General features: G+C 38.8%; 1 protein-coding gene across 2 annotated transcripts in view; it reads left to right on the top strand.

The window, feature by feature from the left end:
• The window catches only part of tmem132e (transmembrane protein 132E), a 413,267-nt gene that overhangs the window by 386,176 nt on the left and 9,788 nt on the right, over positions 1-17,303 (top strand). For both annotated transcript variants that reach the window (XM_056235948.1, XM_056235947.1), the window contains exons 5-7: positions 813-956; positions 7,718-7,923; positions 14,284-14,560. In XM_056235948.1, the coding sequence (XP_056091923.1) occupies positions 813-956; positions 7,718-7,923; positions 14,284-14,560 (627 nt within the window). The remainder of the gene's footprint in view (positions 1-812; positions 957-7,717; positions 7,924-14,283; positions 14,561-17,303) is intronic.

Genomic DNA, 17,303 nt, shown 5'->3' with positions numbered 1-17,303 from the left:
CCAGCATGCACTGGGGCATGAATAATGAATATGGTTGCATTGTTTGACTGTATGCCACTTTTATCTACATTGTTATTGTTGATGATGATGTTACAAGTAGTAACTTGAGTTGTCTTGTGATGTCAGGATGAATTTGTTTCTCTTTTCCAATGATGGTTGGTTGTAACCCTTGTTGTGATTCATGTAGTGACATCCGCTTGTGGTGCATTTAAGGTATTATGTGTGTGTGTTTTTCTTCTTCTTGAGAGTGTTTATATGATGTAGCGGGTGACTGCATTGTAGACAGTAGACATGTATTATACAATATTGAATTACTTGTTAACAATTTAGATTAGGGAACACTATTCACTATTAGCTAGTTGCTTTTTAGCATGCATATTACTACCATATAGGTTGTTTACTAGTACTTTATAAAGCACATATTAACGCCTTATTCTGCATGACCATATTCTACACCCCTTAATCCTACTCCATATCTAAACATAACCACTACAGCAACTACCTTACTTGAATTGAATTGAATATTTTCACTATTCTACAATAACCATGCTATTTAATTATCAAAAATACACATATTTTACACATTCCTGGGATGTGAGCTCTTCTGATTTCAGGTGTCTCGAGTTTTAAAACCAGTCGACTGGATTTTTTACTGATTGGACATTTTCCTTGCTCGTGGCTTTTGAATTGAAAATAGATAGTATTTAAGCAGTGTAGCACTGACTCCGGGGCTTTCCTGAACATTCAGATTTTTGTAGCAGTGAACTTCTGCTAACCTCCTGACTCATGCTCTCTCTCTCTTCCATATTCAGGACACTGAGATTATCAACACGGCAGTTCTTACTGGCCGAACTGTGGCCATCCCTGTCAAGGTGGTTTCCATTGAGATAAACGGAGCAGTCACTGATGTGTCATCCTTTGTGCAGTGCAAGTCATTCAACGAGGACATCGTCAAGGTACGTCCCGCCCACGTTGAGAGGTTTTGTGAACTAGGATGTCGTCTACTATTCTCATAATCAATCGCGGACAGCTTAAGAGACCATAAAATGACCATCAAAACCTAATTTAAGCTGAGTTTATATATGCTCCTGTGGCCACTGCTTTTGTGATCCCCTAGAGGGATCGATGCCTTTTCAGTCTTAGACAGTACATCAAAAATGTTCAGTGCTCTACAGAACAACATCTCCCACCGAACAGCCGCAGACATCACACACTTGACCTGTGTTTAATGCTTTTAAATGAATAGTCTCCTAGAAAGCAGTGCACCAAAGCTATTTTTATTAAGGCAAGACACTGCAGACAAACCATTCCTTTTTTCAGCCACTGGATAATTTTGAGCTTTTAGGCTATTTTGCAGCCAAAACTTATCTTGAACAGACTACTGGAAAGACTACAATACAATACACATTTGAGTTTTTATTGTGTCTTTATCTATTTGCATCTGTAGATTTCAATTACAGTACATATCTTTACAGTCTTTTTCTCTTTCACGTGCACTGAGCAAGTAGCACTTGCATATCAAACCTTCCAGTTTTATTAGGTTTGTACAGAGGGGTTTGTTCATACAACAATATGGACATATTTTTGACAGTAGTGTATGACTTTTAGGGCCAGATTTACTAAACAGGTCAAATTAGCATGATTCTGACAGGATTGTTTTTAACATCAAAAGAGTAAATCTGGCCCTTAGAGTGATAAAAAACAAAACAAAGATAACATTATCCATTAGATTACAGTACAGTAGGTGGCCTTTGGGTCAAAAAGGTTTGAGAACTACTGCTTTAAATCCTCATAATCTGGTTCTTGGATTAAGTTCCGTCTCAATTCAAGCGCTAAGGTTGTGTGTTTGAGTCAATGAATGAATTTATTTCTCTTTATTTGCACAAGGGGGCAGTCGGTTCCACCTGAGGGCTTGTAAATACAGGACGAAAACATTTTGCAGTGTCCTTTGCTGAAGGAAACAATCATTTCAACAATATTCACCATCTGTTCCATAGCACGACAGAATCTGAAAGGAGAAATCCCATTCGACTATAAACCGTATCAAAAATGTAGCGAAATAATAATATGCCTCGGAGTGTCATCTGTCCGCCAAGATTGAGATCCATAAGTCATCCGAGAGGGGCCGTGAGGGCATCCGTTGTTTATCTGTTTTAAGATTCAGAATAGCCTTGTGTGCCGCAGTGCCTGGGCAGAGCATTAGCTCTGGTGTTATTGAGTGGGTTTGCTTTGGCCGCCCGGGCTATTGAACTTTGGAGGCTAATTCAAGATGAGCCCTTCAAGCTGAGACAACATGAGTCCTGACAGTTCAATAAAATGCTCTGTGCAGTGGCAAAAAAAGCGTCTTAAGAAGGCAAAGGTTACAGGGCCACTAACATCTTTTTAGCTTATCTTATTCAAAAGGTAGTCACGAGGATCTATTGTAACACGGCTTATTTGCCTAGAGCCAAAGCTTTTACTTCAGCACAGGGACACCAGAACAGATGGTTACATGTAGAGCTGTGAGAATGACGTTTTATGCCGCATGCATGGAAATGACTTTTAATATCATGTTTGCCGCAGGTTCTGTATACAGGCTGGTAATAAAATAAGACCAGTGAGGTGTATCTTTTGAAATTTGTGCACACATTTGGATGGTATAGTTACTACATTGCTCTGTGTGTTATATCTGTGTGTTGAATGATGAGACCCTGTGGGGCTTTGTGTTTTGGAGCAGGAATCTGTGAACAGTCTCTCCCAGCTGATCTCTCCTCTCAAAGCTCAGCTAGTCACACGAGGCATCTGAGAACACACGTTCCCATTCCGGGAATCCTCACTGCACACATTCCCAACACAGCAAACACGCACATTTAGACATGAATCACCACGTATAGATGAGTCACGCACCTTGATTCCGGTGCAATCACTGAATAATATGTATAATGTATAATAATAGCAAATGTCATGTGATTATCTTCGGCCTTTAAAGATGATGTATTTTGTTCTTTTAAATGTTAAAATACTTTCTCCTATCCCAGGTTAATTGTAAAGCATAAATATTATGAATTGGATAGTTTCGGTACTGATTGGTCGATACAGAATTTCTGTTGTACTACGAAATATGCAAAATAGTAACCACTCTGAGTCATGTTTATCAGATCATATGTAATATACATGGTGGAAGGATGGCACTTAATGTATTTACTGTATATAATAACATTTTTAAATCCTGGCTAAAACAGATAAGCTGATAATTATTAAAAATTAATTTTATTTTATATATGATAACTGATGATTTAGCTACAATAAAATATAATACTATTTTGACTAAAATAAACTAACACAGTCATTTAAGTGCTACGTAAGTGATATCTAAGTGAATTTTGATATCACAACATGTAGAGATTTGCAAGATTACATTTAACAGTGTTGTTAAACTATTAATATATATATATATATATATATATATTTATTTATTATTATTATACTTTAAGTGAGTGTTGACAGCAAAATAAATCTAAATGTAAAAAAAAAAATCCAATATAATGTCCAATATAATGGATTTATTTATAATTTTTATAATGGATCTTCTAATCATCCCTATATATATATATATATATATATATATATATATATATACTAATTGGTATATATATATATACTATACTAATAGATACTAATCATCCAGATGGATGCTGCACATTGGTAGTGGTTGAGGAGATTCCCTCTTCTATGTAAAGCGCTTTGAGTGACGAGAAAAGCGCTATATAAATGTAATGAATTATTATTATTAATATCGGTAATAACATTTTTGGTACAACTCACTTTTGCAGTGACTATATTCACAATATAGCTCGGCCTCTAGAATGTTATTCCATTAATTTAGCAGAGCTGGAGCGCTGAATTGACCAATCGGCATTCAGGACTGGAACTCTCTATTTTATACCAGTGTTTTAAATGCGAAACCATTCTGTTTCTGTAGAAGCTACCTGTCATATTAAATCAAATCACCAGTTTCTGCTTCAAGCTATCGGCAGTATGTTCGTCTTTAACAATGTAAAGTCGGCCTTCGCATGATACCATCAACACAGATAAAAGTGGATCTGCTTAACTGTGTGACGGCAGCCTGGATGGTGGAGGGTTACAGGAGGTGTTTGTTGGATTAAACACAGCTGGCGGGTGTGTGGAGCTGGAGGCCTCTCGATGGGTGGCACTATCCTGACCTCGCCCTTGCCACTCCTCCAGAACCACGCAAGGTGCCAGGGCAGATTAGTGACTCCGTGGGACTCTGACTGCTGGCTGGCACGTAAAAAGTACTTCCAGCCGGCCCCTGCTGGCTAGTGATGCCCACAGTCCTTAACTGCTTTTGACTTAAAAATTATCCATCCAAGTTTATTAGAAGCCCCAGGAGCAAGTGGGTCAAGACTGAGCTCACATCAACAGAAGTGGCACAGCAGGAACACATTCACGAGACTGTAGAGTGCAGTGGGAACCAGACAGGACATGAGCAACACTGCAAAACTACTGCTGCTTCTGTTGTGTGCCACCCACCCACGCTATTTGATAGTTACAATAGTGACTACTTTTATTGGGTGTTAATATTACTGTTAAACAATAGTTGAACCACAAATGAAAATTCTGTCATCAGTTTGTCACCCTCATGTCATTCACATTTATTCTCTCTTACAAGGAAATATTTTGAGAAATATCCAAGCTGTTTGAAGGTGTGATGTGTGTAATTTTCTCTAGCAGTGCCAAATGGCATTTCAAATATAATGACTTACCTGAACACTCCCCCCGGCCCCTATACACCATTGGTCAACAGAACACATTGTACAGCCCTGAACTTTTGCCATTGGTTGAGCTAACATTGTGTAGTCTGGCTGATGGGATGCAAACAGGGGTGCGTTTCCCGAAAGCATCGTTAGCCAACTATGGTCGCAAGTTCAGTCGTTATCAGCATAGTTCAACGAGTCGATGTTTCCCGAAACCATCGTTCCAACGAACATTCGCAAACAGCATCGCAAAGTTGTGTGGTTGGAACGACAGTTCTCGAGCTGTGGTAAGAAGCATAGTTTCTAGATTACATGACATGTGGACTTAATAAATCCTTATCTTGAGGAAAATAAGCAAGCTGACATTCAGCACAACCTGTGTCTTTTATTTAGAATACATACAAATGTAATTTACGTCTTTAAGTTTGTTTTAAAGCACCGTTTTTGAAGACTGCGCATGTGCGAATGTGCTCAACTATGTAAGAACGAGCTGATTGAATCTGGAAATAAAGCGAAATAACTGAGAAAAATGAGAAATAGTCTTCAGATGCCATGTCTGTAATTTATATCAAAATATCTAGCATTAATTCGATCTCAAATAGTTTCATTAAAATAAGTTATTACTCCACCACGTGCGTGACGTCATAAACCAACGTGATTGAACGACCACTTTGCGACAATATGGTTTCGGGAAACAGTCGTGACTAGCTAGTTGATTTCTTCAACGATGCATCGTACTATGGCAGTTAAGCAGCGAGTTACGTCGTTGTACGGGAAACTCACCCCAGAGCAATATTCTGATACCGCCACATAGTGTTTTTGACTTAAAGGGATAGTTCACCACAAAATTAAAATTCTGTCATCATTTACTCACCACCCGGAAACTCACCAAATTACTTGTTCCAAACCTATATGAATTTCTTTCTTCTTCTGAACAAAAAAAATAAGATATTTTAAAAAAAATGCCGGTAAGGACCCCATTGACTTCCATAATATATATATATTTTTCATACTATGGAAGTCAATGGGGCCCATCAATTGTTTGGTTACCCATATTCTTCAAAATATCTTCTTTTGTGCTTAACAGAAGAAAAAAATTCATATAGGTTTGGAACAACTTGAGGGTGAGTAAATGATGACAGGATTTTCATTTTTGGGTGAACTGTCCCTTTAGAATAGTCTCAAAATAGATTTTACCAGCATTTTATTGATAAGAATTGAGTTTAGGTATGAATGATCTTGGTGGAATGGTTGCTGCAAGGTAAGGTAAGGAGAACCCCATAGCAGATCTAGACAGTGGTGCTGGGGAGGAGGAAGGCTAAAGAAAATGATCTAGCACACTGTACTCAGCTGGAGCAGTCTGGGATGGGAACAAATAAGGTTGTGTAGCTAAGAAAAAGAAATTGATTGGCTGTGCAGCTGGCTTGAAAGAATACATAAAGCTACTTGGACCCCTAAAATAAGGGGTCTTAAAAGTATGACTTTTTTTTTTTTTTTTGACTATCAAAACTTTACTAGTGAGATTTCTCTCATCTAGATTTAGGCCAAGCAAGGAAATGTTTCATTTGCACATGAAACGCGCTCTCTGTACCTCCTGTGCTGTTATCCTCTCTGCTCTTTCACCATATGCCAGGTTTTTTTTTTTACAGCAGTATTATTCATAGTTTTTCTCAATAAATAACAGTCCCTTTAAAAAAGAAATGAAGTAGGCAAGCAGAGATTCCCCGCAGGTTCTCCTAAAGGCTACTGGGGAGAGAGACATCTCCTCTGATCAATTCCCCGTATTGATGGTATGGATAAGAGAGGGAGCTGTCTAGCAGTCCTACATATTTTATTACACAGATATCCCCCACTATGATGAATCTCCAGTCTTGGATGGACTGCAGCTCCCGACCTCCATTTGAGGGAGATTAGGTTCTGATTACAGTGTCAGCTGCCTTAGACCCCTAGATAAATCATAGATGGAACCCCAAAGCAAAGCTTCAGCTATCTATTACAGTAAATAATTTATTATTAAAGACTGCTGACTGTACATATGAAATGTGTTGGCAGACCAGAAGGAATAACAGGGGGGAGGGTTACCAACTTTTCTTTGGTAAACCTTTGGGAGCTTTAATGAAATTTCCACAACTTGGAGATTTAAAAATGTGTGTGTAGTGTGTTCATTGATGTGTCTGTTTGTGTGCTCAGAAAAAAAAAAGAATGCAGTGAATAACAACTGCTGCTTCAAAAAAACAAAAACAATGCCTCAGGAAAAAAGCTGTCAGACCCAATTCCTATGGGGTGTTATTTTAGGAAACATGTTTCAAGTAAAAAGACTTCAATTTAAAAATACTTTTGAATGGATTATTTTCATGGTTTACTTGATGGTTTTCAAAGTGACTCAGAATGACACTTTAACCCTTTCTGGTGCTAATTGATTTAAAAGAACATTAATTTGAAACTACGCCTGTCATTTAATTTAATGTGTTATTTAGCTAGTACAATTATTATATTTAAAAGAATGTGATACATGTGGTAAAAAAAAAAAAAAATCATGCATTTAACACCTTACCCATACAAAACTGCAGGCTACTTGGCATGGCAAACCATACTTACAGAATAGTGGGGAGCTGTTCACATAGGATGCATTCTTGGTTCAAAAACAGCTGAAAGTAGCACAATGCAGTGGTTGCTCATGATGTGAGATGCTAAAAAAATGCCTTTTCGGTCCCCATCTGAGCGTGAAGCATTGCTGTGTAGACTATCGGGTAGTCTGCTGTGGAGTCGGCATCATTTTGAGGGGATTTCATAGCAAATATTGATATGTGATTCATTTCGATTTATTCAAATATGTGTTTTTAATTCACAGGCCTATTACAGACCGGCATCCTTGCAGTTGCCCGTGAAGAGCTTTTGTTTTGTGCAGACTCTCCAGAGGATGCGGTGAAAGCAATCAAACCTCTCTTTGCTCTCCTCAACAGGTGTCCATGAACTGTGACTATGTGTTTGTGAATGGAAAAGAGACGCGTGGCTCCATGAACGCTCGGGTGATTTTCAGCTATGAGCACCTGAGTGCCCCTCTTGAGCTCACTGTCTGGGTGCCCAAACTGCCCCTTAAAGTGGAGCTCTCAGACAACAGACTGAGCTTCATCAAGGGCTGGAGGGTGCCAATCTTACCCGACCGCAGGTAAGACACCACCATATCTGTGCTCTCAAATATTCTTGAACTCTGAATGAGTGTTTGTAAGCAATAAGGGACCGTTTGGTATTTATGGAATGGACCCCACGGAGGAAAATAGGGGAGGGTCATGTCTTTTTATTCTTTGTTGAGGGGAGGGTCATCCAACTTTTTTTAGTCTGGGGGGAGGGTCACCCAACTTTTGTATTCATGAAAACAGCTAAATTTAAAAGTAACGTTTGTTTGGTGCATATTTTTCCACGTAGCTTTCTCAGTCTCGGCCCCCCATCGCTAGCAGATGCGTCTGACCCAACAAAACCGGGGTGCGGTGATAACGCTTTCATGTAACATGTAAGGGTGGCGCTGCCAATAAAGCACCTAAAAGCTGTCACAAAGAACCTGCAAAAGTAATGATTAGGAATATGTCAAATATAGCAAGGAGACATTTTAATTGTTTATTAATGAACAAGTGTTTTCTGTGTCAGTGTCGGCTGCAAAGGTGAAGTTGACGATGCTGATTCGCGATCTTCGCAGTAGTGAACGCGCCAGAGAGAAATGCACATTTCATACGGATTAGGCTACATAAGCAGAGAGCAGTGTGTTTTCATTCGATTTTAATTAAATCCGTTATTTATTAAATCCAGTCAGTCAGTAGACTAGAGAAGACATTTTTATATTGAAAGGACTGAAACTTGGAAAAACAAGACGCAACTGACAAATGACTAGTGTGTCAGGGCAAGGGAAAACCCCTTAACTGTTAAGAGGACAAGATAACGCAGCGGACATTCAAACGTTTATTTTATTATTACGAATATAGGACTGACCTGAAGGAAAATGCTATGTCTAATGTAAATGCAGGTACACTCGCTTACTCAATCTCTCACAATACTCTAACGTTACTCTATAAGCTTCAGAACATATGTTTACGTTGCTAAGAGTGGTTGCTAGGAGTGTTGTGGAGTGATACATAGAACCGTTGGGTGAGGCGGTCAAAGCCGTGTTTTATCGTGAATAAAAAACAGCTATTGACCAATCTGGAACTAACCGTTTTATAAATGCATATTAATTTCCCCAGTATAGCACCTTTAATGCATGTTTTCTTTTATTTTGCTGCTTGTTTATTTACACGTAATACTTGTAGGCGATGTGAGGGTGATAAAGCGGTGTAATATTTTAATTAGTGTAGTTGTTAAAAGCTTTAACTCTAGGTCACTAAGGGCTGTGTTAGTTACAATGCGACCATGGAGCTGATGCCGCATGAGACCCGAATGTCATTCTTCATACAGCCCATTTACTGTGATTTTGACAAATTGAAGCTGGGGTGTTGTCGCACAGTGCAACGGCAGAATATCAGCACAGGCATTTTTCATGAGGAACCTCTCCAGAATTAATCATGATGGAAAACATTCTGGTAACTCACTGGTATCATTATTGCTCCCTTACAGAGGCCTTTCTTTTGTGATGTAAATCTCTAATTAAATTCATTCAAATGGGCCATTAAAATGGAAATATGATCTGATTTGGTTATGCTAATCCTGTTTGGGTGCAAATCGTCAATCTAGATCTAGCCTTCATGTAGGGCTGGCGGTATGACGCATGTACCATGCAAAGGTAGAAATAAGTCATCTATTACAAATCCAGCTTTAGAGATTTAGCTTTGATATCTTAAATAACATTGGAACATTTAAAAACATCATACAGTATATAGCTGCTAGAAAATCTAGATAGTGTATTGCGGTTCACTGTTATCAAGCAGTTGTAAGCAAAGTCTATCAGTGCAGTTATTCTTTCAGTATTTTACCCGTTTCATACGGACAATTCGCACACAATACAAGCGTGTCATTTCATTTGCATTTGACCTCAATTTGAGTGCCTTTGATTTAGCTTCCTCCCAGGACCTGAGATCTCTAAGGCTTTGTTCACACATACAATCTCTGTGTGATCGGCTTGAATTCTGATTTGTTTTTCAGATGCAATCTTTATCCCGGTGCTTGCACTGTCATTTTGCAAGTGAAGAGATCTGATCTATTGAATTTATATGGTTCCTATAGTAATGACTTAAAAGTCAGCATGGCACCAAAAGACATACGAGAGTAGCTGTCACCATGGAAGGAAAGAGATCACAAAACGTAACATTTTGTCTCTGCTGATATTCTTGACATCTTGTCACAGTGCTGAGCTATGGGGCATAAAACCCAGCCATGGCAGCAGCTAATCCTGATTAATCTCATGATTTCTTTCAGTTCCTTTTTAAATAGAATATTTTAAAAAGAAATTTAAAAAATAATAATAATGTGTGTAATCTCTGCAAGCTTATGAATTTGTGTGGATGACACTAATAGCAGAACACAGTCGGGTTTTTTTGGGGGGTTTTTTACCTACAAAATCAGTTGTTTTTAAGAGACCCTAATAAGATTCACGTTGACAAGTCCAACTTCACTTATGTATTGCTGCATAAAATCGCTTATCAAACAAGGTTGTTGATTGGATTTGAAAGTGTGTGTGTGTGTGTAGTACAGTGCAAAAGTCCTAGGCACATTAGTACTTTAATTAGTCTGACAGTTTATATAGTTTGTTACCATTAAAAAAAAACTGTTTTCTGTTTTAATATATTTTGTCATTTAATATGAATGTCATTTATTTCTGTGACCAGTCTTCAGTGTCAATGATAGATGCTAAAGGAAAAAAAAATCTTATTATCAATGTTAAAAATAGTTTAATATTTTTGTGCATTTATTTGAAATAGAAATCTTTTGCAACATTATAAATGTCTTTATTCTCTATTGATCAATTCAATGTATCCTTTCTGAATTCATTTCTTTAAAAAAAAAAAATCTCACTGACCCCAAACTTGTGAACGTTATGACTGATGCATCATTCACAATAAGATTAGAAACAGACATTAAGAGGATACATTCAGTTAGTTTTGATATCATGCGGAAGCATCAAAGGCATTTCTGCACTGCTTACACATTCATGCATATTCTGTGCAAAAACCCACTCGTTCGTTTACTTATTCACCATTTAATACATAGTGAATTTCACATGTAAGCGTAAATGAGTGATTTCAGGCACAGCGGTAACACTACTGTTTTGTGTAGGCCATCAAATACATGGTACATCCCAAATTAAATTTTATATTATGATTATTATTTTAATCTGATCTAACCTGACACTTATTTTATAGATTTTTGTTTTTATTAAACAATTAACTGGATTTGGATTCCTTATTTTCTTTCCCTCTTCCTTTCTTTCATTTCCTCCCTCCTCTGCTCTGTCCATTTCATTCCACTACATTGCTCAATGTTAAGACGTGTCAGTGGGCAGGTTTCTCGCATTGGCCTTCCACACCAATTGATTAATGTAGCTCACTAAACTGGTGAAACAGTGATGTGTCTGCAAAAACTGACACTCATCTTTATTGGATGAGCAAGTTTCCGCGCATGAAATCTCCGGTTCTCTTAACAGCCTAATGAGTTCAAGAAAGGCTCTGCTCTTGAGGTGTGTTCTTCTGGTCTGAAACTCGCATTAACCTGTGTGAGGAAACAAGAGAGTACAACTGTCCTCAAGAACACAGAGCTTCTGTCTGCCGGGTTCTTCAACTGATGCAAGAGCCTCTTGTTTTTCCCCTCCATGGAAACAGGAGCGTGTGTTTAGCTCAGAAGAGAGCAAAGTGCTGATCAACAACTGCTTTCCACTATTATAAGTCTTCTACTTCTGTGTTTGTGTGCCTGTTAATCTCTCTTTATTGCTGAGAAGTAACTGTGTCTCCTTGCATGATAACGCAATGCTTTACATTCAGTTTAGTTTAGGCTTATCGATGGGCATGTGTTGTCAGTCACATGTGTTGTCTGACAGCTGTCTCTACATCTCCAGTTATCTGATTAATTAGTTATGTGTGTAGAATGAGTGAATCTCTCAAGATCCACCCAGCCCTTACCCTGCTTCCTCTCGCTTTCTTCACATGGTGACACGCTGCCAAGGGAGCAGATTAGATAGATTGAATGTGAATGTGTGAGGCATGTAAGAGTCACTGATGCGAAAACTCTATGAAACAGGTCTCCAGATGATGCACTTTTTCATACTGTTATGCAGTTCTAACAAACATTTTTGGAGGGAATTCATGATGGAGCGTTGTTTATATGCACACATTAACTATTTTAACACCCAATGCACTTAAGAAATGCGAATTAATTAGGTAATGGCACAAGCATGCCAAAAAATCTGTGCTGAACGCAATTTACTCATCACAGATTTAGAAGCGGGTACTGTACACTTCAGTAACATTCACTATATAGAAAGTGCGGCCATCTGTGCAATGAGTCTAGATGCATTATTCAGCGCTGTGAATTATTCAGTCTTATATGCTTTTGTGCATCATTTCAGATCATTGGATGAATAACTGTTGCTATAGCTCTATAGAAAATGTACACCAACACCTCCCTTTAAATATATATATATATATTGGATTGGATATATGTATGTATAGACTCACCTAAAGGATTATTAGGAACACCTGTTCAATTTCTCATTAATGCAATTATCTAATCAACCAATCACATGGCAGTTGCTTCAATGCATTTAGGGGTGTGGTCCTGGTCAAGACAATCTCCTGAACTCCAAACTGAATGTCAGAATGGGAAAGGAAGGTGATTTAAGCAATTTTGAGCGTGGCATGGTTGTTGGTGCCAGACGGGCCGGTCTGAGTATTTCACAATCTGCTCAGTTACTGGGATTTTCACGCACAACCATTTCTAGGGTTTACAAAGAATGGTGTGAAAAGGGAAAAACATCCAGTATGCGGCAGTCCTGTGGGCGAAAATGCCTTGTTGATGCTAGAGGTCAGAGGAGAATGGGCCGACTGATTCAAGCTGATAGAAGAGCAACTTTGACTGAAATAACCACTCGTTACAACCGAGGTATGCAGCAAAGCATTTGTGAAGCCACAACACGCACAACCTTGAGGCGGATGGGCTACAACAGCAGAAGACCCCACCGGGTACCACTCATCTCCACTACGAATAAGAAAAAGAGGCTACAATTTGCAAGAGCTCACCAAAATTGGACAGTTGAAGACTGTAAAAATGTTGCCTGGTCTGATGAGTCTCGATTTCTGTTGAGACATTCAGATGGTAGAGTCAGAATTTGGCGTAAACAGAATGAGAACATGGATACATCATGCCTTGTTACCACTGTGCAGGCTGGTGGTCGTGGTGTAATGGTGTGGGGATGTTTTCTTGGCACACTTTAGGCCCCTTAGTGCCAATTGGGCATCGTTTAAATGCCACGGCCTACCTGAGCATTGTTTCTGACCATGTCCATCCCTTTATGGCCACCCCTAAATGCATTGAAGCAACTGCCATGTGATTGGTTGATTAGATTGAAATTGAACAGGTGTTCCTAATAATCCTTTAGGTGAGTGTATATATATATATATATACAGTAGTCAACATTTGAAATGGATCAAAAAGTTAATCAAAGTTGTCCTAAGACAAGAACGGGTATTGTTCAAAATTCATGTATAGAGGGTATGCGCATGACGTCACCGTCAGCCGGAGTGAATGCAGTCACGCCCACAAGTGGCAAAAAGACTGAGCGGCAGCATTTGTTTTCAGCGTGAATGCCGTGAAAAACACACAAAACACATCTAAAACGGGAAAGAGCTTTGCGATTGACTGTACAACTATATTTGACCAGAAATCTGAGGTACTGTATATTTTTACAGACTGCAAAAAGCTACAGAACAGACTATGTTCTGCATAATTGGATGTTTTTAAATAAACACTGACAAAAAACTATACGAGTTTTAGGGCTGGACGATATTGATATACAGTATAACATTAATGTAAGTGATCACTCGGATTTAGACCTATCTATATTGGATTTATATAAAACGTTTACAGGCAAATTTTCTTAATTTATTTCCCCGGAGTCGAAATCAGGCACATATAAATGTCAGGAAACACGATTCCTGGCTGCATGTCAATATCCATGGATCACTGGATCTTTGATAAGTTGTAAGGAACACTATATCGAGTCCAACTTTTAGTTTAAACTGATAATAGTTTGTTTTACTCGCGTTTTCGCAGTTTCCCCTATTAACTCCAGTCACGCAGCAGCTCTTTTGCCACTCAGTCCGGCTGAGGGGGGCGTGGTCCGGCGGGAAAGTGACGTTAATGCATTCCCTCTATAACTTTGATGAAAGGTTTTGATCCACTTCAAATGTTGACTACTGTATATTGAATGGATGGATGGATGGATGGAGTGAGAGACGAAAAGTCACACTGACATGCATATGAATGGCACATATATTCTGGTGTGAATTTCTTATCTAACTCACTATGAATGACCTCTCCCTCATCTCCTCAGAACGGCCAGAGACAGCGATGACGATGATGATGATGACCGTAAAGTGAGCCGTGGATGTACGCTTCAGTACCAGAGGGCCCAGGTTAAGGTTCTGACCCAGTTCCACACTACTTCTACTGAAGGCACAAACCAGATGATCACTATGCTGGGTCCTGACTGGCAAGTGGATGTGACTGAGCTGGTGCAAGACTCTCTGAAGGTGGTGGACGCCAGGGTGGCTGAGCTGGTGGACAGGACGGTGCTTGTGGCCAATGAGCTTGGATCATCCACTCTGAAGGTAGAATACAAATAAGAATGGACCTTATAAATTCAGGATTGATGGAATAATGGGGGGAGAGGTGAATGGAGCTCTCAGTACCATATTACAATGCAGCCAATTTAATTTAGCTGTATTACATTCTCTTCATCCAACATTATTGGACACTGGTCCTTACTCATTGTTTTTATACCTGTCAAGACATGATGCAAAGTGTCTAAGGGACAATCCCTTATACTGTCTCATATATCCAAGTAAAAAAACTTAACTTTCACTCTCTTCCCTGATGTTATGTTTTAGACACTGGTATGGTGGTCTAATTTTTTTTCTTTTTTCTTTTTTTTTTTTTATCAGCTAGTATAATAAAATCAAAGCAAAGTATACATAAAATAAAATAGGCCACCCTGCCAGTGTTATAACATGTCAAAACATAAAGTTTGTACTTGGAATTATGAGAAATTGTTTTGTTTTCTCATCCTTTCTCTTTTCTTTTGTTACAACAATTGTTCATAGTCCAAAGTCAACCTGATAATTAATTAAGTGTTTTTAAACAGACAGATTGCTAAGAATATAAATGTAGTTTATTGATAAAATCAATAGGGGTCCTAAATCAATATTTCAAATTCTCATATTTAATTTATCTAGGTTAGCTCTGCTGCTGTCTTTGTCTTTTAATGCCCCGTTAGAAAGCTATTCATATGCATATTTAGTCCCAGTAGGCTATTCAGAAACGGGGATGTTTGGGAAGAGCATTATCAGTGCTTTATAAAAACTTCAATAATGTCAAATTGGGGGAATCATTCTTGAAAGTGAAGTTTTCTCTCCATTGAATCAGAACACAATCAGTTCATTGTGTCCAAACAGAGTGAGATTTGATTGTTCGTGACAGCTTCATCACACCTCTCCACAGTGCTGTCTGTTGTTTGGCTTACAAAAAACTGTCTGTTTTTGCCCATAAACAAATTTGAGCATAAAAGAAAAAGTTTGCTAATTTAACTAGGGAAAACTGCAAGGCCATTAATAATTAATGGCCAATGCAGATTTCGAATGTTTTTGCTGAATGCAAGCTGAAAATAAACGAGTCTGAGCACTGAAGCATCATTTCACCCTTCCAAATACGAAAGAAAAAGAAACAAGGGAAAGGTATGAATAATGTTGTTTATTAGTCGACCACACCAGGGTTTTTTAGCTCATTTGGTGGGTCTTTGATCTTTCTCTGCCAGAGCGCTCATCCTCAACCCGTCACTTTGGCCCGAACACAAAGACGCTCCGCCGTTAAGCTTTGAACGTCTCCCGTGACACATTGTTTTGATAATCTTATGAACAGCAGAAGGTATTGCTGACCCCTTCTCAGCATCGACTGAGCTGTAATGGTCCTGGGAATCCATCTACAGTAGCATTAAGTGTACAATACTTACCCTCTGAGCCTAATTCTTTGTATTTCCTATGACTTAATTGGCTCGCCAGGTCTATCAAGTACAGTAATTAGGTTTTGGGGGAATAGGCAGTCCCTTTTTAGCCTTTGAGCACACTCTATTCATGCATGCAAAGCTCTGGTTATAATGCAAACATCAAAAGAAGGTATATCAGCAAGTATAATAAAACTAATTGGAACCGCCTGGATACCAAACAAACTTGCCATTCTGGCAAGAATTTGTTTTTAGTTCCCCTTTTTCTATCTGCCGTTTCTCTCCTTCAAATGCGCTGTATCTTTGAAGCTTGCCTTGAACTCGGGAAATAAAAAATGCAGGAACAAAACAGTTTAGTTCAATTATACATTCATCTGCTTTCCCCCCCAAGGTCTACATCTCTTTTCCAACCAGAGGAAGGGAGAGAGGATTGTATAGGAGTGGATGGTCAATGAACTGTAACAGCCTTCTCCAAAACATTAGTGCATTGGGACACAAACAGTGTGCATCTGGGACATATGGGTCGCAAGTCTAGGCTGGATCAGGAAAAGCCTGGGTTGAGCTTTCGCATGCCAAGACAGCATCATGTTCTTCAGCGAGAGATGAGGCTTAAAAATGGCTTTTCTATGCCAAAAGATGGTTGAGCATTGCCACTCACAGACCAAGTTTAATCAGCAGCATGGCTAGTTCATAAACCTACATCAGCGTTGAGGGCTTTTAGCTGGAGATGGGTAATTTTGAAGAGGGAAGTAATAGCAGCTTGGAAATGAAAATATTTGCTCTAGAGGTTGGAGATTTTTGAACACCATTACCAGACATTATGGACTTTATTGAGCTAAATTATCAAGAGCAAAATTTGCTTTGCTCCCTCGTGTGTGGATAAGTGTAACCAGCTCTGACTCAGCTGTGATTAAGACAATAATAAGAAGGTTATATTATTGTTCTTTATTCAGTATAGTTGTAATTGAAAAGATAAGACAATGAGCTCACTTTGCAAATGTCATTTTGACATTTCCACACGGTGTAAAAGGATCTGTCAACATCTTTAAGTGTTCTTCACTAGTCATAATTCCGTTTGTCATTGAGAGACTGAAGTGTAGGCTGCTGGCAACGATTCAGTTCCTTTTAAAATTCATCCAATCTCTATGTACTTCTCCCTCTTATTGTGTCTTTCTCGAGGCAAAAACGCTCCATGTAGGCTGCCTTGTTCTTGTCTTGCAAAATGTGAGTTTAAGTTAATCTTTCTGAATTATGAAAAGAGAAAAACTATCCCTATATTGAGGCTCATGTTATCTAACGCTCTGTGTGGCTCTTGGGATTCCCAGGGCCTCGTGGTTCAGCAAAGACACCCAGGA

The sequence above is a fragment of the Rhinichthys klamathensis genome, unplaced genomic scaffold, assembly GCF_029890125.1.
Source record: "Rhinichthys klamathensis goyatoka isolate OS25496 unplaced genomic scaffold, OSU_Roscu_1.1 h1tg000435l_1, whole genome shotgun sequence".
Taxonomy (NCBI): domain Eukaryota; kingdom Metazoa; phylum Chordata; class Actinopteri; order Cypriniformes; family Leuciscidae; genus Rhinichthys; species Rhinichthys klamathensis.
Note: the sequence above shows the minus strand (reverse complement) of the source record. Positions and strands in the feature narration are given on the sequence as shown.